This window comes from Anopheles gambiae, chromosome 3 (genome assembly GCF_943734735.2).
Source record: "Anopheles gambiae chromosome 3, idAnoGambNW_F1_1, whole genome shotgun sequence".
NCBI lineage: Eukaryota > Metazoa > Arthropoda > Insecta > Diptera > Culicidae > Anopheles > Anopheles gambiae.
Window position 1 is genome coordinate 7387995 of NC_064602.1, and position 21760 is coordinate 7409754.

Below are 21760 nucleotides of genomic sequence, written 5' to 3' on the forward strand. Positions count from 1 at the left end.
GAAAGCTACAATTTAACCGATGCCGGAACTCTTAGCTTCCACCTTCGTGTCTCCCCCCGAAATGGGACCGATTCTTCATTGCGTGGTGGTTGCGCTGTTGTGAGAGACTTTCCCTTAATTGTGCCGTATTTTTCTCCAAAAATTCACGCGGAATGTGAGCCCCATGTGCTGTCCAAAACTGTGCGTTTTGTTTTAAACCTTTTTAACCGGTGTAATGTTTATTTTTATTTTCAACATTTGGCGGTTCGGTAGTCGAAGGTTCGTCGCTTACCCCTTTGCGTTTGGAGACTTTTGTTGTGCTGCGCAGAAAGCGAGCGAGTGACGGTAGTCACTGAGCTTTTGGAACGACTTTTCGTGTTGATTGCTCTCAATCAAAAACACATTTTCGATTCGATTTAACCGATTCAATTGTATGCAGATTGTACAGAAGGCAGCTTGCACGTGTTTAATGTGTCGTTAAACTAGAGGCGTACTACAATTCGTTGCCATTAATTCATTATAAACACATCCTATCAAGATCATCATCATGCGAAGGGAGAGAGACAGGGTAATACAGTCTACAAAAATAACACCTCTATCGTGTAGTGCCTTCCCTGCGCCGTACGTCCTGCAGTGTCAATAATTAATCAATTGCACAATACCACCGGACATCAAGGTTTGAATTTTATACCCACCGCCACTTTGCATCGATCGTTATCACCCCCGGACGAACGGCGGCTCCCTCGGCCCAAGAAGGGCTTTTGCTCGATGCTTTAGTACAAACGTATCGACGTCGGCGAGTGTCAAGACAAAGGATGCCGACAGGCTGGTTCAGCTGCTGCTTGGGCGATCGGAGGTGTGCAATTACGGTTTGCTGACAGTGTGCGAAGAGAAACCAATTACGCGACCGAACTCGGGTGTATCAGGTGTCACCCGCGGGAATCGCGACAACGTTGAAACACCACACTCGCGGATACTCTGCAGAAGCGACACCACCACAATCGCTTCACATTTCAGTAGCAGCAGCAGCAGCAGCAGCAAAAAGACAAAAACACGCACCCCGTCATTTCGGTAACGAGACTTCAATGTAATGCCTTAATGCCTAAAGGATGTATTGTGATTGTGAGCCAATGAGTAAAATGTTCATTTTTTTCCTCTACACAACTTGCCTCATAAATGCATAATAAATTCGAACAGTTTAATGCAGATTGACAAAAGAAAAAAAAACAACAACGGACACCTCAAATTCATACATAACTGTGAGTTTTCGGCTTTATTCAGATAGTGTTTTTTTTTTGGGGTGATGGTTTTAGTCGATATATTGTACATTTTGGAACGGGAAAAATATGCTTCAATAGTGACAATGACCGTGAATGAAATCGTTGCTTGAGAAAAACGGGAAGAGTTTCTTCTTTTGCCCTCCAACTGGGAAAGGTTTCGTCGTCTATTCATTTGATTTCCATGCCATCCTTTCCTTTGATATCAATTTTTACTTATATTTTCTATCTGATTACATATCTCCTTTTCTAGCTTGAGCTCCATTATCTGTGCTTTTTCTTTTAGTACCACGATAAACGTACATGCCCGTGCAACAAGAGTAGAAAACAAATCCGCCAAATTCTTCCTTTCCATTTCTTTGATGTTAAGCGAATTCCAATGGTGTAAAGACTTAAATTATCAGTGTGACTATGCTTTATTACAGAAGAAATTTAAAACTAACTAACAATTTGCTGCTTACTGTCTACAGATTATATTCTATTTACTGGAGAGTTATGTGCCGTGGTTGCCCATTTTTTTTTGTCTAATTTTGAACTAAATTGAAAAACATTCAAATTGCACCACATGGTGCACAGTATTCAATCCAAATAAACCTAAACGGGGAATAAACCCTACCATGCTAAACTATTCATTGATTATGAAGATATTCACAGTGTTTTTTGTGTGTGTTTGTTTAATTTTGCATTAGCCTAATTCATTTGTTTTGTGTAAAACCAATAAGCTCGTAACATAGGACAGAAATAAATTACTCGATCGCGCATCCACAACCTTTCTATCGTACAATTTAACATACCATAGAGGCGTTCTGCTAACACGAAAGCCCAATCCCTTCATCGAATCAGTCTCCCTTGTCTCCAGCGTTTGCCATTTGGTTAAGCTTCCATTGTATATTTGGTTCAACTGTAGCTTCCTTTTGAAGTGTTCACGTAAACTCATTGAGAAATTAAAAATAGTGCATTTAACCCATAGTGCAACCCAAGCGGGCAGATTTCACGATCTAATCAGAAGCAATTCAAAACTAAACGCAGTTTCATCCTTGCAGTATCTTTTAGATAAATTCTAGCCTAATACATTCACTTTCTACTTCAGAACGCCGTCGATGCATCGTGTGCCGCATATCTTACTGCCTAATGTTTGATTATTCTTGTCGTTTCTTGATGCTTCAGCTTGCCGCTAGTGACTGCAACCAAATCCAAAGCAAAACTCCCAATTAGCTCCCCCCAGAATGCCTATTTACATGCGTGTTTATGTGTATGTGTGTCGGTGTGCGCATTACATTTTCCTTACATCTTTAGGTAGACACCTCGATCGTGTCATTATTATTGATCGTATCCTTGTCGGAATCGATGTTGATCAGATCACTCTCACCGTCACAGCTGGCTGCGTCCTCCTCTTCATCTTCATCCTCTTCCTCCTCATCATCATCACCGCCCGTCACATCCAATGGAGTTGCATAGCGGCGTCTTCCCGATACGCTACTCTCACCATCATCTCCATCGCCCTTCAGGGTCGGTTCCACCTCAGAAGCTCCGGAAAGTCCCGCTCCAGCAGGCAGCAAGGACGTTGGGCCCGAGTACGTAACCTTGCCCATGAACGAGCGGATCTCATCGAAGAACACATCTTCCCCACGTTCCGCTTCGTTGGAGGAAGGTGAGTCACCCAGCACAAGCCCGGCCGCATCCGCATCGTGCTTCTTCAGATGCCGGTCCAAATTTGTCTGCTGACCAAAGCAACGCTCACACAGGTGACATTTAAATGGACGTTCCTTGTTGTGGATGTTGCGGACGTGTCGCTGCAGATTGCTCGAGATGCTGAACGAACGCTCACAGTACCGACACTTGTACGGCTGTTCGCCCGTATGCGTACGCAGATGGCGTGTAAGGTTGGCCGAACGAGGGAACACCTTGCCGCAGTACTTGCACGAGTACCGATCCTTTACTTTGCCCGCCGGGACGGGTCCTCCAGCGCTGCCAGGAACTGCGGTGCCAGCACCACCAACACCGAAGCCCGGTGGCATCATTGCCGCTTGATGAAACGCTTTCGAGGGCATGTACTGACGGCTACGCTTGAGCAGATCTAGGTTCGATTCCAGCGAGTCCAGGAAGTTAAAGGCGGGCCGCTGAAAGCCACCCATTCCACCCGGTCCACGGTGGTACATGGCTTCGAGAAGAAGCGGGTAGATCGGTCGTGGGTAGGAGATGGGTTGATGGTGCGCTCCGGCTCCAGTGACTCCGGCTCCCGGTGATGAGGGCGACGGAGAGGGACGTGGTGAGAGTGACGGAGAAGGACTTGGTAGTGTGAACGCATCTGCTAGTGGAGACGCAGCTTTCGGAGAAATTGAAGATCCAGTGTTGTTGCGGGCACGTGCTCTGAGCGATAGATCATGGTGCGGAACATCCGACGAGTTGGGCGTCGGTACTGACGGTGTCGGTGTGGACCTTGGGCTAGTCACTTCGATCGGAGTTGGGCTTCGGTTGGAGCTACGGTTGTCTATCTCCTCGGTAGCATCCTTCTCTTCATCCGCCTCAGCTCCATCATCTTCATCGTCGTTTTTTGACTTCTTCGAAAGACTCAGATCCAACGGTTGTTCAGCGGAACCAGAAGTGTCTCCATCTTTCTTTGCCTAAAGAGGAGGAAACAGAACATGTTAGAAACGTGATAAGATCAAATATATTTTACAGAAAACATACCTTCTTGGCTTCAGAAGCAAACTCCTCAGATTCAGACGTGTCACCATCCTCCACCGTGCGACTTCTCCGACGGTGGACTGAACCTCTATCCTCAGACAATGCCGGCGACTTGCTCGAATCGCCCGATGCATTCTTCGACCGGGTGGAGAAATTTTTCACACGAATCGTAGAAACTCCAGCCTCTCCTTCTTCAACATCCGAAGACTCGCGGTTGAATTCCTCCTTCACAGCAGTCACCGAGCTGCTGCGGCTCGAGGTTCGTCTCTGGTGCTGTTGCTGCTGTGTCTGTCCACCGTAGGAACTAGTGCCATTCGTTTGATTGTGATTGTTGTTCTCCTTGATGTGATTGTTATTGGTGCCGCGTTCGGGCTGCATTGGCTCCGTCGCCGGCAGGCTATGATTGCCGCCCATCAACGGGCCAGGAGATCCCGAAAGCAATGCCACTGCTGCCGCCGCCGAGTTGAAGCTGACCGGAATTGGACGTGCTGGTGAGGGACGCAGATGGTTTGACGCTTCCTCACCAGTCGGTGGAGAGATCTTCATCGACTGCTGGCCGTAGCTTTCGAGCAGACTGAGATGCCGAGAGGCTGGCGATGGTGTGCGACGTTCCTGATCAGACAGTGGGCCAGGTCCTGCCGGCTTTGGAAAGAAGGACAGCGGGAACTGAGGAACCTGCCCGGGTGCGGGTGGGAATATTCCAGGCATTCCGGGATATGGCCGGAAGCCCGGAGCAAAGAACGGAGCGCCCGGAAACATCAGGAATGGGTTCGGTGGCGTCGCCATACCGGGTGGTAGCGAATGAAGTGCTCCTGGTCCTCCACTTGCCGCTGCTGCTGCTGCTGCTGCTGATGCTCCTGCACTACCGCCGGGTGTACCAGGCTGACTGCCACCCGAATGTGACCGTGTGCCGTGCGGATAGGGGTCGTGTGGATGACGCAGCTGCGATGGATGCGCTCCGGGATGGAGTGAGCCACGGGTGACAGCGGTCGAGTCACAGAATCGCTTATGCTTCGACAGGGACGTCGTAGTGCTGAAGCTGTCGCCGCACTTGTTACACTTTATCTGCACCTGGCAGTCGGCGTGCATGCGCCGATGGCGGCACAGGTTGGAGAACTGGGTGTACGACTTGAAGCACACCTCGCACTGGAACGGCTTCACCGACGAGTGGATGTGCGTGTGCTGCTTCAGACCGGACGAGGTGGCGAACGTCTTGCCACACTCTGGACACGCGTGACTGCGGGCTCCCACGTGGTGCGTCCGGATGTGGCGCTGAAGGTTCGACGGGTCGGTAAAAACCTGCGAGCGATTGGAAGAAAAGGGAAAGGAAGCGAATCGATCAGTTTAATGTCCAACAAATAACTTATTTCTAGTGAAAAAAACAGAACCTGAAACCGATTAAGTTGCCTTCTTCATCGACTTTAATTATTGGACCAAAAATTAAAACTCCCCCCCTTGTTTGATTAAATGCATCCCAAAAGGGCAGCGCCCATTACATCGTACACTTGCCACAAGAGAAACAACCGACCGGAGCCCTTTCTACGCGGCTTGCTATACTGCAAAGCCCTTTCTGTTTGCTATCTCGTCCGCACATTCTAATCAAGATTGACAGTTCGTGACGATGGTTTTGCCGATTGTGATCGGTGAGTGAGCTTTCGTGCACCCGCCCCGAACTGTGTAACAAGTCGACAACGAAAGCAAAACTTACTCCTCCCATCGGCGTGGTTTGATTTAGCAGAGCAGCCGGCAAGGCAAGCTAAAAACGGCATCAATGAAAGTTACGCCACGCCACGGACAGAGGATGCTGTCAAGGTGTACTGCTCATGATGTCATCGACGGAATAGTTTGTGAGCTATTGATTTTAAGAAACTACTGCTTTGGAATAAGCTCATAAAGCTTATTTTCCGCCATAGTTTAAGACATCTCTTTCCCATCTCTAACATTAATTGGAACGGCAAAACGTCCAATTATTAAGGTACAAGCCTCGGTGTACAATTCCCAGAAATCAAGGAATAGGAACTCGAGCTACCTGCTGTGCGTATGTGGGTATTGAAGAACGGAGGACTGATCGGCGACTGATCCCCAAGTCCTCACACTATACCGAATCAAATCGTCTTAATACCTGGACGCTGGAAAACGCACGCAACTGGACGGACGCAACAGTAATCGGACACCCGCAACAGCACATTGCGCACAAAAGGCAAAGGAGAAAGGAATACCATTGGTTTTACTACGGGACGCGTCGGACGCTTCTCGCGTGTGTGCGATCGCGCTCCCTTGTTACCGTTGAAATCATTGAATCAAAACTCCCCCGAATAGTAGGCCGAGAGTACCGGCGTGACCGACGCTGCTTTCAAATCAAGGCGGCGAAGAATAAATGTGATTAGCAAAATCAGCTGTCAGATTTGGCAGTCCCGATCGAGACCCCATAGCGTGCCCAGCGGTAGTCTTTCTGTGTTGTTGTTTTTTTTTTTTTTTGGCTAGTGTAGTTGAGACACATATTTAGTGAGAGGGAGAGTGGAGATTTGGATGTTGATCTAGGCAGTAGCTCCCGGGACAGCCCTCGCTTTTGACAGTTCCCCCACAAAACGACACGGCGCAAGAGCTGCGTAACCAAGAAACCGCGGAAAAAGCCACCGGCCCCCGGTTGTTTTTTTACACCCGCTATCCCGATTGAAATAAATCAAAATGATTAGATTGGAAATGTCTATTTAGCGATCACTGTGTGTGTGTGTGTGTTTCGGTGCGTTGCGGTTACCAAACGAAGAACTATGGCGAGAGACACACCACCATTACACGCGGGAGCGGGACACGGATACAATGCAACACGAACGGCTGTGCTGTGTTTCTTGATGTCTTTTTTTGTCTTAAAACTCACTCCAAGGGACGGCTTTAGGGTTTTCTTATCCACACACAACCAGAGGTACAAACACACACACCAAAAAAAACACACAACTAAACCCCTTCACGTCAGTCACCGCGCGGTAACTGGCAACCGCGAAAACTAAACAATCCAATCAAAATGGCTAGAAGTCAGCTAGCTGGCGGCGCCTCTGGTTTTAGCTTCTGTTCCGTGCTGTCACTTTCCGTTGGTTGTTGATCAATCGGAGGCATCTCGGAGGACCGGGTCGGTCGGTCCGGTGCGTGCTGTGCTGTTACGTGTGGCAACGAACCCCGTGCCCCGTGTACCGCTCGACTGCACGCAAGTGGTGTAAGCTTGCAGACTGACCGCAAACGAAGTTAGCAATCGATCGGTAACATTCGATGTATCTTAATCAAATCGATAGGTTCTCGATACTGCCAGCCATTAACCCTCCGCCCCCACCCCTATGGGAGGCCTATTATCGTTTGTGCAAGCAAGCGGAAGAGGAACTGATGTCTTTGTTACGCAATTGATCACTTGCGCTTTGAGATATTATGGATCTTTTTTTTTGTCACCACAAAAGACATGTAGATGAGTATTTTATTTTAATGAACACTCATCCAAACGGTAATCATTTTTCGAAGCAATACTTTATGCGGCTTTCGAGTCATTGTGGTGGTGGCTGCAAACACCAAACGCGGAAGTTTGTGCACTATCTGAGCGCTCACGTGCACACGACACAAATGGAAAAATGCCGTTGGGGGCGGCGAGCGCAGAAAAAGAGGTTACACAAACGGCGTTACCTATTTGCGTTTCTACTGTTTACGATTGTTTATGTGTGTTGCACTAGTTTTTGCATACATTGGTTGGTCCGCCTGCCTGCGACACGACCACGGGCTCAGGGAAAACAGCTCCGTAAGGAAGTTGGGTAACGATAACGAGCAGAATCGAAACAAAACTGCAAAGGGTGTGTATGTACCCTGTTGGAGAACATTTTGCAGCTGGAGGCAACTATCGCACGCTGCTTGCCTTAGAAGGAGATGATCCCCGCGGGTAGGACCGACACTGGAAGGGCAGGCAGGGAATGTATATCGCTTCCGGAGGATCGCTTTCGTCTATCGCCCCGAAAGCAGCATCGTAACCGGGCACAGCATTTTAATTCCATTTCGCCCCTGCTGGGACCTTTTTTGCCCAACTCCCAAGTGCTGTGGTGCAACCGTTTTCGGAAACGCTGCTCGCTTAATGAAAGCTTGGCCGCGATTATCCATATTGGAGGTGGGTGAGATAAACCTTACCTTCTTACCTTACCGAAAACCATTTTCCAGTGACTCCCGCAACAACAACGGGGGACATTCGGGTGTACGCTACCGAAGTCATTACGCTGCGCGAACGTACTCTAACCACACAGAATCCATTGTTTCTCCAAACCGCCCTATTGGCGTGATCGTAGTGAATTGAATGGAAAACAGCCCTCCTACCAAGGGTGATCCGGGTGCGATCGATCGATCTTCCGGGCCAGTCTGGGGTCTAGTTGTTTGGAGTGCTCTCTTACGCGAGGGGATTAAAATCATAATTTTATTCCAAATCATGATTCCACCCGCAAGCCCTGGCTTGTTAGAGCGGGTAGGGGGGGGGGGGGGGGGGAGAATAAAATACTGCCACCGTAGGTGGTCACTCTTATTGCCTCGGTTCTAGCTCAATAAAACAAAACAGATAAGCCTACTCGGGCCCTTCCTCAGGGAGAGTAGCCCAAAAACAATAGCCAGGTACGTGTGCAGCCCCATTGACAATGTCCGAAGTCCGATGGAAATGGGCGCATACACAAAGCGGTGGAATAATGTAATAAATTGCTGCCACTGGTGATCTTGTTTACTAGCTGGCTTTATCATCATCTTCACCGCAGGTATCCGCCGAACTACCGTTCTTCGCTGCTGAAGTGTAATGGCTTCTATTTCCAAATACTTTTTCGAAACAGTTTTCGTCCAATTCCTCCAAGAACTCGCAACCGGGCCGGACGGGGGCTATCATTAATAATAATTAATGAGACCCACCACTAGAAAATCTCCAGCTCCCTGGCTAGTTCTAGCGAGCGGGTGAGCTCAGAATTTCACAACACCCACCTAACATCTGCCGTGATCTCCCGTAGAACGAAGCGCTCCCAACCATTTGCTAATAAGTCCGAACCGGTTGCATAATCCGTGATCATGATGGCAACTGTCAAATTCCGTCACGTCACTTGTACACATCCTCCGGGGCGAGGGGCAGCATGGTGGCAGGGCTATAGGCGTTTCGGTTGCTGCAAGACACCCCGCGCAAACAAGATCCATAATATTACCGCCCTCGGTGGAGAGCCTTAGGTCACGAGCGCTTATCTATCGAGTTCAATCGAAGTCTTTCTCCCGAAACCCGAATGCTCACGGACGAGCAAACGAGCGGCGGGTGTATTAGAGCTGCTCGCGCTTCGATGATTGATTACCCCATCTTCGTCAACTGGATCGACCACGACACACAGACCCTCCCTAGTCTCCCCCCGCCTTGAAGATCTATTCCCTATCCAAACAACACATACACACAGACAGATAGATACAGCCTTCCAAAAGATATCAACACGAAGCACGAAATCTCGTCGCCTCGAAGAAGCCCAAGAGGTGGCCCAAGTGCCGACGACCCCTTTCGACTGGGGGCTTGATCGATCTTCCAGACATTAAAAGGTACAGGCCGGCTGCCGTTCCTAGAGAGAGCCGCGAGAGCACCAGATCCATAATAATCGCTTCGTTTCAAATCATCCACCGCGCACGAGCGATTTCGTTTTCCGATTCCGATCGCCACAAGTGGAGCGCCGCAGTGCAAAAGAAAACATCGCGCGCCCAGGTTTCCAGGCCCGGGCCAAAAGGTTTTGTTTGCTCAAGCGCATTGATTATTACTGCCTGCAGAAATGGAAGCATGGGGGTGTGTTTGAAGAGCTCTGGGTGCTTCAGGGATGACTTCAGGGGTTTTGGAGTGCCTGGAAGGTTATGGTTTCGATTCTGCAATATCGATTATTTAACCCCGAAAGAGCTTATCGTCTAGGGGTCTTGCCCGAATTACATTCCAATTTCACCCATAACTGGGGCACTGAGTACTTCAACCGCGGCGTGATCTCAGGAGGAACGTTGCACTGTAGACCGAGTCCATTGTGTGCATATACATATTTGAACAGCTCCGAACAATTCCAGAGATGGGCAGCAAAACAAAGCAATAAAGCAAATCTTTCTTCTCCCAGCCGAGGGTTTACACAATTCCGCAAGCAGATCGCGCCGCAGCAGGTTGAAAATCATGAACAATTTCGCTGTTGATTGTTTGGTTGATTTGGCTTACCCTAGTATCATGAGCTTGCAGAAGGTAACTGAATAGTTCGCTCGATGAGGAAGTGTTGGGGGTTGTTGCTGTGCTCGCATCGGTATCTTCGTTCTAGAAGAAAAATAATTTACACAATCGCATTTTTAACGAAACGGCTACCACACAGCAACACAGGACAGGGGAAGGAGCAGATGTGCACCCACTTCGGTGCACTTCCGGAGAAGGAATGTTTAAAGAAAGAGAGAGGGAGGGAAGGAGCGATTAGAGAGCAAATGATCGGTAAAGGTTATGGAAGGCATTAGTAGGAAAGCAACGAACATCCAATCGCAAAAGTCTCTTCAGTTACCTTCATGCGCAATCTCAAAACGAGTGTAAAACAGAAACGTAACAAAAATAACAACAACCAAAAACAACACACTCCAACCATCGTTTGTCTACTTACCTTGGGACAGTTTTCGCACGGAAAGCGCCTTAGCTCGCCGTGCACGATCGCCCGGTGACGGAGCAACGACGGTCTGTAGCTGTACGCTCTCGGACAAAGCTCACACCTGTAGGCGTCCTTTGGATAATGGTGCGAGATCACGAGATGATCGTCGAGCCTGTGGAAGAGAAAGAACCAGTAAAAACATGAATATCAAACACGCTTCTCCCGGGCTCAATCAAAAGCCTCCTTCCCTTGCGCGCGCGAAATGCCGACAGCATCGAACTTGCCGATCGTTACGAAATCAAAAATTAGTCAAAACTACGAACCCAGCAACAAAAGCAGCGGAACATAAACGCCTCAAAGGGACGTGTGTTTGAGTGTGATTATGAATATTCAAGCCGACACACACAAAAAAAGCCTGCCACACTTCCCGGTGGAGGTGGAGCGAAGTCGGGAGGACTTGTGCCACCGTGCGTGGGCGTTTTGGTGGATAGAATAATGGCAAGCGGCAGCATAAATCACCATTACCGCCTCGTGCGCCCAGAATCTGAACGCCACCGCTCATTGGACCTAGGATGCCCGCCCTAGAACACCCGCCACGAGCCCGAGGAAAAGGCCCATTCATGAATAATCCAGTGCACGATTTCTCAGTCTCATCATCATCATCACCATCATCATCATCGTCATGGCACGAGGGAATCAGACAAAAAATAAGCTAAAGTACGCCACACTACATCAGAGAGGCGGTGCAGGAACACAGTCAAACAAATTTCAACGCGCGTTATGCTCCCCCATCGAAAGCACTATTGTCCGTCCACCCACTGGTGCAGGCGTACCGTTTTGTCCTCGACGGTATGATTCCCCCCCCCCCGCTTCCTCGATTAACTAGTGGGTGGCAGATCTCACCAAAACGTCACCCGTCTGTGGCAGTGTTGGAAATGCCACACAACCTTCCTTCCAACGCATCGCAACACAGGGACGGACGCATTCCTGATTTGCGTGCATCAACATCGCCCATAAAGCGACATAATATGTAAATTTCATAACATCAACATTAGTTGTGGGCTTCTTCGCGCTTCTCGCACCCTCCCCAGACCCCAAACCAATCACCAGAAATTGAATGTTCATCGTTCGGTAAAGGTTCTGGCTATCTGGCCGCTCGTGCAAGCGTGCGGCCCAAAATCAATTCCACAAGGCCCTCATCAACCCCCGTGTTTGGCTTCATTACTCTGATGAGGCTTTGAGAGGGAACGTAGCCAAGGGACAGAAATTTGTTAATTATTCACTAAACGAGGCAAACCGTAATTGCGGGTGGACCTCATCAGTAGAACAACACCTCTGCCCTGTCGCCGGCCAAAGCAGGACTCGCAGGGAGTTGTTTTGTGATTCATCACCAACTGAAACAACAAGTGAAAACGGCGGCACAACAACTACAATGAAGAGTATTTTAATTTGCTGATGCTATCCGAAGGCTAGCTAGGCTAGCTTTCCATCACAATGTCGCAAAGGATGGCTTGTGCGGCGGGTGTTTGCGGTTGAGTGGATGACACACGACCGTCTGGAGATGGAACACGAACACGGGCTGCGCTGGTTCCCATCATTAAAAAGGATTACCTTCGATTGAATGTTCACACGGCAGGTGCTTTTAAGCGTGTGGCGCGGACAGTGACGACCCTAATGTCATCATCATCATCATCATTGTTGTTGCATTGTTGATTGAAAGGGGGTGATTTGACCACAGTTAGCCATTATCGGTGGCCCGTAGGTGGAGCTGGGCAATGTGTGATGGGTGTTGATTTTTCGATTCTTATCACACCCCTCCACAACTATGGCAGAGTGTGTTCGTTGCATTTTTAAACACAAAAGAGCGTTCTTGTTTGAAAGTGTTTGTTTGATTTCCAGAAGAGTTGAGTTAAGGATCCAATAGCATACTTTCCTTCGATACAGCTTCGAACAAATATAGTTGTAGGATGTTTCTTCCTACATGCACTCCAGTTTTATTGCCACAGATAACAACCATCTTCATGTCCAGCCTCTCTTCGACTAGGATGTTGTTCACTCGAAACATGTAAAAAAAGCGAAAGGAAATCGATCAACTCCAATCGCAATCGATCGTACTCCTTTTGGCACACGAAAACACGGAAAGAGCGGAGATTGTGACGCTCAACGTCCCTCCAACGACAGCTATCGCGCCCGCATCGCCCACTAACATATCCTCCCTTGGCAAAGGCTGGCAAATTTTCGAAGGTGAAAGTGATAGACCGCGCAGTGCAGCCAAGATGTCGACCGTCCGTCCGGCCCGTCGTCCGGGCCAATAGATTAGAAATCTACGCCGGGTTTTGCGCCGGACCTGGTACGCCGTCCAGGCGGAAATGAAGAACAAGATCAGCGCGATCTGCCCCGCGCACTCGGGACACGACCGCTAGCGTGTTCCCGCGCCATCCCACCCCCAATGTCGGCACACTGTTTGCCTACTACCTACCGCACACTCCGGCGGGATGATTGATCGGCATGGTGAATTTTTCTGACGTTCGCTAAACTTTGCCTTTGAACGTGTTGCCTACGCCTCCGCGCAGACACACAACGCGCAGAAGACATCCCGGCCGGGGGCCAGCGGAGTCGTACGAAACCTCACAAGCAGGGAACACCTTCGGTAAATTCAAATCACACGCGAAAAAAAAAACAACGAAGGCTCAACATCTCCTAGACAAGACTTTTCGTCTAGGAACGATCTCGCTCCTACTCCTTCTCCTCCACCATCAGATCACTTTCTGTGCGGACATGGTGCTCTTCTTTTTAAGCCAAGCCAAGCCGGTGATCAGAGCGAATGACGAAAATCTCCTCTCAACGCCACTAAACATGCAAACTTCCAAAGATTCGTTCCCATCTGATGATCTGACGTGTCTTGGGGGATTGGGGGGGGGGTGGCGGCAAAAACAGGAAACTCGATTCGTCCTCCTTCTGTCTCCGGTTGTCGCATGTCAATGACACTGTCACCACTGTCATCCGGTTTTGTTGAAAAGCGGGAGTGGAGGAGAAGGGTGATCTCCGTTCTCCGAAATGCTCTAAACATGTTGATCTTATCGCTGTCAAAGCAGAACAAGCAAACCTTTTTTCTTCCCGAGTTGGAGGGAACAGCGTTCGCAAAGATGTTGATTTGGCTAGCGATTCTTGCTTGTAGAAGCGAGAAGCTTGCTTTGTATTGTTTCATAACACTAAGCAGCATAAAATAGAGCAATTTAAGCAAAAAATGGACAACAACTGTAATCAACTATTATTAAAACTCCTGCAGGCAAACAAGACCTGAACCAATATATTCACCTTCAGACACTTACCCACCCCTGACACACTGTGCGACACGTGACATAAAATGCAACATTCCTCGCGAGGACTAAAACATAATTTGTTTCGGGGGACGGACGAAGAAATCCAACAGCCAAAGAAACTCATGTACTACACACCGCACATTATTGTGTAGCACGAACAAGAAAAAATAGTTATGATCGCGTACTCGCTCGATCGGGCGACACGCAGACGATGCACTGTCGGAGGGCCCTCCTAGACAAGACAGCTGCTAACATCCAATGGCCCACCTACACGCGCGTGTGGTCACAGTCAGCCCCAAAACCCTCCCCGTACTTTTTTGTACTCGAAGGCACACGCTAGAAGACGAACCTCGCCCAAACCACCGCGGAGTTCGTCCGGAGTGGCGTGAGTTTGCGCGCGCGCGCGCGCGTTTAATGAAAATGTCACATAACTCATCACGACCACGAACCGAACGGCGACGAACGACCCGTCTAGTCTCGACCGGCCCCAGGGGCGCCCCAGCAAAGACATCCTTCTGGATATCGCACTTTGAATGTCACCGTGTGGCCACCTCCAACGCTGGAGGAGTCACGCGCCACACAAGCGACGGCCGCGGCGTTCGCGAGGATCTCCCGGACGCCGTGGCCCGAAACTCGGGTGTGTAGGCTGGCTGCAAAACAGCTCCTCCATGCCACACACACACAACCGAACGTGCGAACAATTAGAGGCGTGAATAATTTGCACAAACGCCTTGGCTGCACCGGCGCTGCCTGGGCCAGCCTGTCAGCCGGCGACAGTGCGACAGTTGGCGAAGGCTACAAAACCCGGACATTCAAATCTATCGCAAGCAGTCGCGCGATCGTTCGCACTCTAAACAATGGGTCCTCCGAAAAGAGGTGGCCTTTTGTGCGCCAATGCACATCCGGTGCAGATCGGCATCTAAGTGTTTGCTGTTTTATTTTTTTATTTTTTGTATGCTACGGGTGGCAACACATCTAGGTCTGCCTAGGTAAGGTTGCCATCATTAAACATCGTCCTCATTCCCTTTGGCAAGCGTTCGAAGACATTTGACCGATTGTTCGGCTCGTGGTAGATTGTCTGGCCGACGACATCGATCGACCAATCGAAGTTACCAATCGGCTAACCGACAGCTAGCAGAGTTATAATTGCTACACCGCCACGCGATCGGCGCAGACTGGCTGCATGGTCGATCGACACATTTTTAATCAAACTTCAAACTCTTCAACAGGCGCTTCATGCCACGGTGCGACGAAAAGTAGTTCGGCCCCGGAGGGAGATAAAGTAGCCTAGATAAGACCCTTGTACCGAAACGGTAGGGGCCGCCCGATGACAGGGCGCCTGGTCCGCTCGTGCTCGCCTGTGCAAACCGCTCCGAGGTGCGTTGGACGCCGTGGCTGCAACGAAGTAATCGCGTGCGAGCGCGCGTGCCCGCACGATCACGAGGACCCCAAAACATCACCCAAACCATCCCAGCGGGAGAGCGTGCACGATCCTCGAAACCACAAAATCATCATCATCGTAATAATAATGTTCAACATGTGCCACATAGAACGCTGGCGCTTCTCTCTCTCCACCGGGACACCTCATCGATCGTGGTCGATAAGCGCGGTCAAGCGGAAACTAGTAGAAACCTCCGCATGCTGCCCTCGAACGCGGGTACGTGCGGAGAAACGGGAAAGCTTGATTGTAATTAGCGATGGGTACGACCCCCATACGAACCGCCCTGACCGACTAACCGAGAGTCTCGTTCAATCGAAACCTGCGTTATTAAAGGTTAGCTTAACGGCTTCGCGACTTCAACGGAGCGAGAGATACAAACCCAAGAATCGACACCAGGTGCGCGCCTACTACATCCATTCACGCATCCCCAGCTCGGCTGGAGAGATCGAGATCGAAAGTGACATGCGCGTAATTACAAGCATGCGGCTTACGTTCTGCTGGCTGGCGGCTAAGACCATACCTACCAGCAGGAGCGTTGATTGATTTCTTCGATTCATTTTGGTCACTTCCGTTTGTGCGGTCCGTGCGCTGTGGTCGTGTTTCGGACGATCGATCACGAAATCGGTTCGAAATGGAAGGCGTCGATGAGGCGGTACCTAGCACGGACTCGGACAAATGAAGACATTTTTCACTGTCACTTTCTCGATTGCGCTGAAACCTCGCGTCTGGTTTGGGGATGTTTTGGGAATAGTTTGAAACCCACTTTTTCCCCCGTGACCCACTGCTAAGAGAAGGTGCGAACGGAATATTTAACCACAATATTCCGTTCAATTAAGATCGCTTATCACGTGCTGCCGGCGACGTCCTCTAAACGCCGTGCTCCAATTGCTCAATCACATCCCCAACCCATCCCAAGCGGGAAAGGGGATCTAAAAGCGAAGGGCTAGTAATTAAAATGCAATCTCAGCAAAGTAATGCTACTGCTGCAATATTCATCATCCCAGGTCGTTTCATCATTGCTGGTGAACCGAATACATCATCAAGCCTGTATTGCGATGATGTACTGAGCCCAGTTGTTGGGAGCCCGACGCGTTCATCGGACGCGCTCAGGACACGCTTCCATACACAGCGTCGGGCCCATTAACACTGTTGTCACGCGGTGGCACCGTTCAGTGTACCCGGCTACTGTTAGCATGTTACCAAAAGCGGACCCCCTTGCACAGCGAGCGAGCTCTAAGGTCCTCCAACCGACGGAAGCGGACTCTCGCAATGCGCTCTGTCCCCGAAGGTGGTCAATTATTCATACACCAAATCAGTCACTTATTATTGCGTGCCGTGAATCTGTTACAAACCAAATAAATTATTACCTTCCATCCCCTTTTCGTGCCACACAGGTCTGGGTGCGGGAAGCTCACTACAGTGCACCTGACGCAAACAGACGCGTTGACAAAGTGCGCCCCTTTGCACCTAAACACCACCGTTCGGCCAGGACAGACACTCGCTCGGACACTTCGGTGGACAGCTTGTGCCATGTTAAACATCGTGCGCTTGCCGTGTGGTTGACATAAAAATTTTCACACAAACAGATTTCAATTTGTGCGCAAAGCTGTGGCTGTGCAAAGGGCCGGAGGGTGGACAATGTTTTGATGTATTTGCAGCGAAATAATTTGCGACCCGGTTTTCGGTGAAACATCCCAAACGGGGTAAAAACTACTGGATCATGTCCGTGGATGACAGATGACACTGTTGTTACAAACACACACACACACACGTGGGGTAGAAGTGGATCTTGCTCCCCGAACAAACAGGTTCGGAAAGGGTCCCTTGGGAAAACGGGGCAACTTTCGACGCCTTCCAGAGACATTGCATTATTTGGAGCAAATTCTTTAAGTGAGTTGTTCTTCATCAAGTCGAGCAACTGCCTGGAAGAAAGGGTGCTCTTACAGAAACAAGTAATTTATCCATACCATCAACTGGATGTGTGCACCAAAAGTACATCAACTACAACTACAACTTCTTGAACTGTTCCAAACAGGCGTCAACTAAAAGACCTCATCGCTGTACCGCCACGCTACAAACAACTCCATCAAAACGGCCGACATTTCATTTGCTCCTTTCAATCCAACCGCGCTCTGAATTTAATCCATTTAGAGCTAATAGCACTGATTAAACGTTGACCAGAGGCCGTGCATAAAGAAATTAATGTTTGCGGCAACACCAAGTCCCTCGCAAGGTACGTCCTCGACTTCCAGATGACACACCGTGCGGCGGCGGACAGACCCGCTGTCCCGTTGGAACACACAAAACTTTCGTTTTCCTTTCTGCCACTGACTTGCTAGGTTCGGACGACCGGCTGATGGTTGGTGCGTTCCGCATTCCCCAAGATAATCGATCTCTTTAAACTACCGCGCCGGCATGTACCGGCTCCGCAAAGCGTCAGAATCCTTGTATGCGCACAGACGACGACGACGACAACGACGAGCGTAGGGAGAAGTGAACCGTAAATTAAATTCCACTCCGAATGGAAACACTGCAATGGATGCGTCCCCGGGGGGGTGGAAAAAGACCGACTCAGTGGGACCCATTTTGGCACGTGAGGAACGTCGTTTAAGTCGTTGGTTTATGCGCTTTTCATAAAGCGGAGTTTCCTTCTGTCCCAGTCTGCGCGCGCGTTATTCCATGCCGCAGTGTGATGGCGCCAAACGGCAAAAGTAACGCCCCGACTCGCCCTCGATCGTACTCGATCGCAGCAATTTCAAATCCCGCATGCTAGTGTGCACACGATCCCGTGATACATGTGCTTAATAAGAATTCTCCGCTGCATCTTTCTCCCTGTCGCCGCCGCCGCCGCCGCCGCCGGGACGCGGGATACTGTTTCACCTGCAACCGTGGCAATAATTTTATGCGCACATCGGTATATATCATTTCATTTGTAGACGATTTATGGTTGCTGAAACCAGCACCACCCGAGCGAAGCTGCCCGTGGCAGCGATCCCGGTAGAAGCCACGGCCGGGCCACTAGCGTGATCTTGCGTGGCCGTGTCCCCGCGCCATCAAAACCGACGCGGTGACGAGCGGTGTGCTGTGCTGTGTTGTGTGCCCAGCATTCTTCGGAGCATTGTTCCAAGCTCCAGCCCGAAGACAGAAAACAAATTGAGTCGTAGGTGGACGCAAATTTATTATTTCAAACCCGCCAGCGAAGGCACATCTCCCGTCACATGCGAACCTGGTTGTTGCATGAGTTGCTGGGGCGCAGGGCGCAATGGAGCCCGCCACATTTGTATCCGCTGAAATCAGATGACCCCAGCCCAAGCACCCTAACTCCCTGTTGAAGGTTTTGGTTTTTCTACTACCGAGAAGGTTGTTGCAGCTAGAGTGGAGCGCTATAAGACAAACACAATGACACACACACACGGGGTTGAAGATTAATTACTCGCTAAAACAAACTCCTGGCTAAGGGGTCACTTCACATAGGGAGCAATGACGCGCCCGCAGCTAGGTGGGCCGCGGTAGGAAAATTGATTTCCCGTCCGACAAATATTTGCTTCTGGCTTCGATCGATCTTCGCTCCTACACACGTTCGGGTGAATAATTCGATTTGAATTCCCTGGGCGCACGTAAGAACCGGGGCGATCATTAGGGCAGAACCTGCGGTCATACCGCACACCCACGCCCACGGCTGGCGCGTATATAGATCGTGCGGAAAGTGAAACTCCCCGTGCCGACGGTAACGTAGAAAGAAATCATAATAAATTGAGGCGGCCCATACTGCTACTCACTGATCAATATCGTGACACTGGCGATCACAGACGACACACCGCGCGTCGATACCGTGCTCGTCCTCGTCCTCCTCCTTGACGTCGCCGTGATGGTGCGGGTCACCGCTTCCGTTGCCACTGTCGTCTGCCGGGTGCGGCCCGTGACCGTTCGCCCGGTTGCCGCTGCTGCTGCCGTTGCTGCTTCTGCCGCTGCTGTTGCTGTTGCTACTGTTGTGACAGTGCTGCTGCTGCTGCTGCTGGTGCTGCTCCTTGTTGTTGTGACTAGAGTCAAGATCATTGGACGTATTGTACTCGTCCTCGTAGTTGTCGCTGTGCTGGGAACCGCCTGCGGGATGTTGCAATGACGACGAGGCAACAATAGGAGCAGAAGAAAAAAAAAAGGAAGAAAGAACAATACAAAACTTCATTAGCATACGCGTGAAAAGGTGAAAGGATTCTATTGTGGCCGCAAGAGCACATCCAGTGAACAATTAAGCTGGTGATACAATTGCAAATAACATCGCCGCGTGAGTGTGCTGCAATAATGATAAATGTCTCGTGTCGTCCAAAAATGGACCTGGCCCTGCCCAAGACGCGCTGTTCACACGGAGACCAATGTGTCGGGCAGTGGTGGGTTATCTGTGCGCTGCGGAGTGTGTAAGACTTGCTGCCCGTACCATACATTGCATTATTTTTGCCCGGCTGCGAAAAAGAAGCGCTCCGTTCAAAAGCCAATGGTATGTACATCGAATCTATTCGGTAGACACTGCACACTGCTGTGTAGAAGCTGTGGAAGCTAGTTTCGGCAGGCCAAAAGATCGCTAGACAGATAATCGATCAAATCGGCGGTATGTGAAGCAATGATATACACCCGGACCGGGGGCCACTCCCCAACCGGAGGCACCGGAGGACACACGAGAGAGCGAAAGGAAAGCAAAACGATCCAATAGGTTTTCGTGGGCATTCTTTTTTCTCCCCCGTTATCCGCCAGAAGAGGCAAAAAAGCAGTAGTTTTGTTGATACAAACCGGTGACTGAATCGCATCAATCACTTTTTGCTTCAGACCCCGGCAGCCCGGGCATTCACGCGCGCCCGCTTTGAAGGTGATCGTGTGGAGAGAGGCTATGGTCGCGCGATCGGTGAGCGCACCAGTCGACCGGGTTTTTCGTGTCCAGATTCACTGGTCACCGGTCCGAAACGTGTGTGCCCCGGGAGAGAAGTGAGATCACACAGAGAGACAGAAGCGGCAGCATCCTACCAGCGACGCTAACGGTACCGCGTCTGCATTCATAACGTCCACCTTGCCTAACGTCCAACCCCAGCAGGTCACCCCGCACAGTCCTCAGGATTGCAGAACCACATTTACTACACCCGAAAACGGACCCCCGAAAACTAATCTATGCCATACATTCCGCCCGGAATTTCGTTCCAACACAAACGATGTCTTCGCCGAGGTCATCATCATGCGCGCACAGGTTGAGCAAACGTTCCACCACCATTTACCCCAGTGACTGAAGATGCCAAACCTCAGGGGCCAGGAAAGGGTGGTCGGCGGTTTGCTCCTTCAGAGCCGAAACAATCGACATCCAAAAAACAAAGATCGCCTCTCGTCGGGCTCACCCAAGCCAAGGGGTCAGGTCGGGTGCCTGTAATCAATCATTTCGATTCCGAACGCCGTACGCCGACGCCACCCGTCACTCGGTTCGAAAATTGAAGATTACCGGAATCGTGGAGAGGGACAGTGTTTTTTTTCTGTCTTGTCTTATTCGGGGGCGCCGAAAACACTGGCGAAACATCCCCTTCTACTGCAACGCCGTCTTCGGTTCGATTATTCCGAGCACTAATTGTTTTTTTGCTTTTCGCATATTTCAGCTAGATCTTGAACCATTCAGCCGTGACACATCCTTGTGCGGCTGATAATGTGCTGAAAAGTGTGCAAATGCAATCTGTGGAGCTGTGGAGCCGTGTCACCGAAATCAAAACAAATGAGCTCCCGTCACGGATTTTGGAACACGTTTCTAGATCACACAGCTTTAGTTTCTATGCCTTTAAAATGATACTCACTTCAAGGTATAACCTTTGCAAACTTCCACTTCTAACCTTTCACTACAACTTGTACGTCACGAATTGGACCCCGCACAGTAAAGTATGAAGATGCATCAAGAAGACACTCCGATTACTTGCTTCTGAGGATCTCCCGGAACTGCCGGAAGAACATCCGAACACGTCTTCACCTCAAGCACGATTGCTGGACTGTCCGGAATCAACGTCGCATCAAAGCAAGTTCTCGTCCTAGATGTCTCCCCCCACATGCACTTCCGCTCGCACCCGCTTACGTGAAATCCTTTCCCCCCACAGGTCACATATGCTTCATACACACACAAGCAGGAGGCATAAACCACACGGACCCCTCTTTGCTAGGACCTGCACACGCAGTCAATCGTATCGGGCGGCTACTCATAAGTCACGTCAGGTGAGGGAGAACCCTAAAACGTCCACATCACTCTCTACCTCTCTCTCTCTCTCTCTCTCTCTCATTCATGCTTCCTAGCTCGTAAGTACTTCGGATGGGTGCTCCGGGAAGCGACAACGAACAAAAGGAAGCCTCACACACACACACATACAGAAAGTCACGCACATTAGTGCACGGTTGGATGGGAAGGAA

General features: G+C 50.0%; 1 protein-coding gene across 7 annotated transcripts in view; it reads right to left on the bottom strand.

Moving 5' to 3' along the window:
• Window positions 1-1225: 1225 nt before the first annotated feature.
• LOC4578130 (transcription factor hamlet) overlaps window positions 1226-21760 on the bottom strand; it is a 95422-nt gene continuing 74887 nt past the window's right edge. For 5 of the 7 annotated variants that reach the window (XM_061652985.1, XM_061652990.1, XM_061652988.1 and 2 more), the window contains exons 6-10: window positions 19117-19441; window positions 10589-10745; window positions 10165-10257; window positions 3948-5243; window positions 1226-3880 (exon numbers count right to left, since the gene is read on the bottom strand). In XM_061652985.1, the coding sequence (XP_061508969.1) occupies window positions 2549-3880; window positions 3948-5243; window positions 10165-10257; window positions 10589-10745; window positions 19117-19441 (3203 nt within the window). In that variant the 3' untranslated portion in view covers window positions 1226-2548. The remainder of the gene's footprint in view (window positions 3881-3947; window positions 5244-10164; window positions 10258-10588; window positions 10746-19116; window positions 19442-21760) is intronic. The other 2 variants (XM_061652987.1, XM_061652991.1) reach the window with 1 other exon arrangement.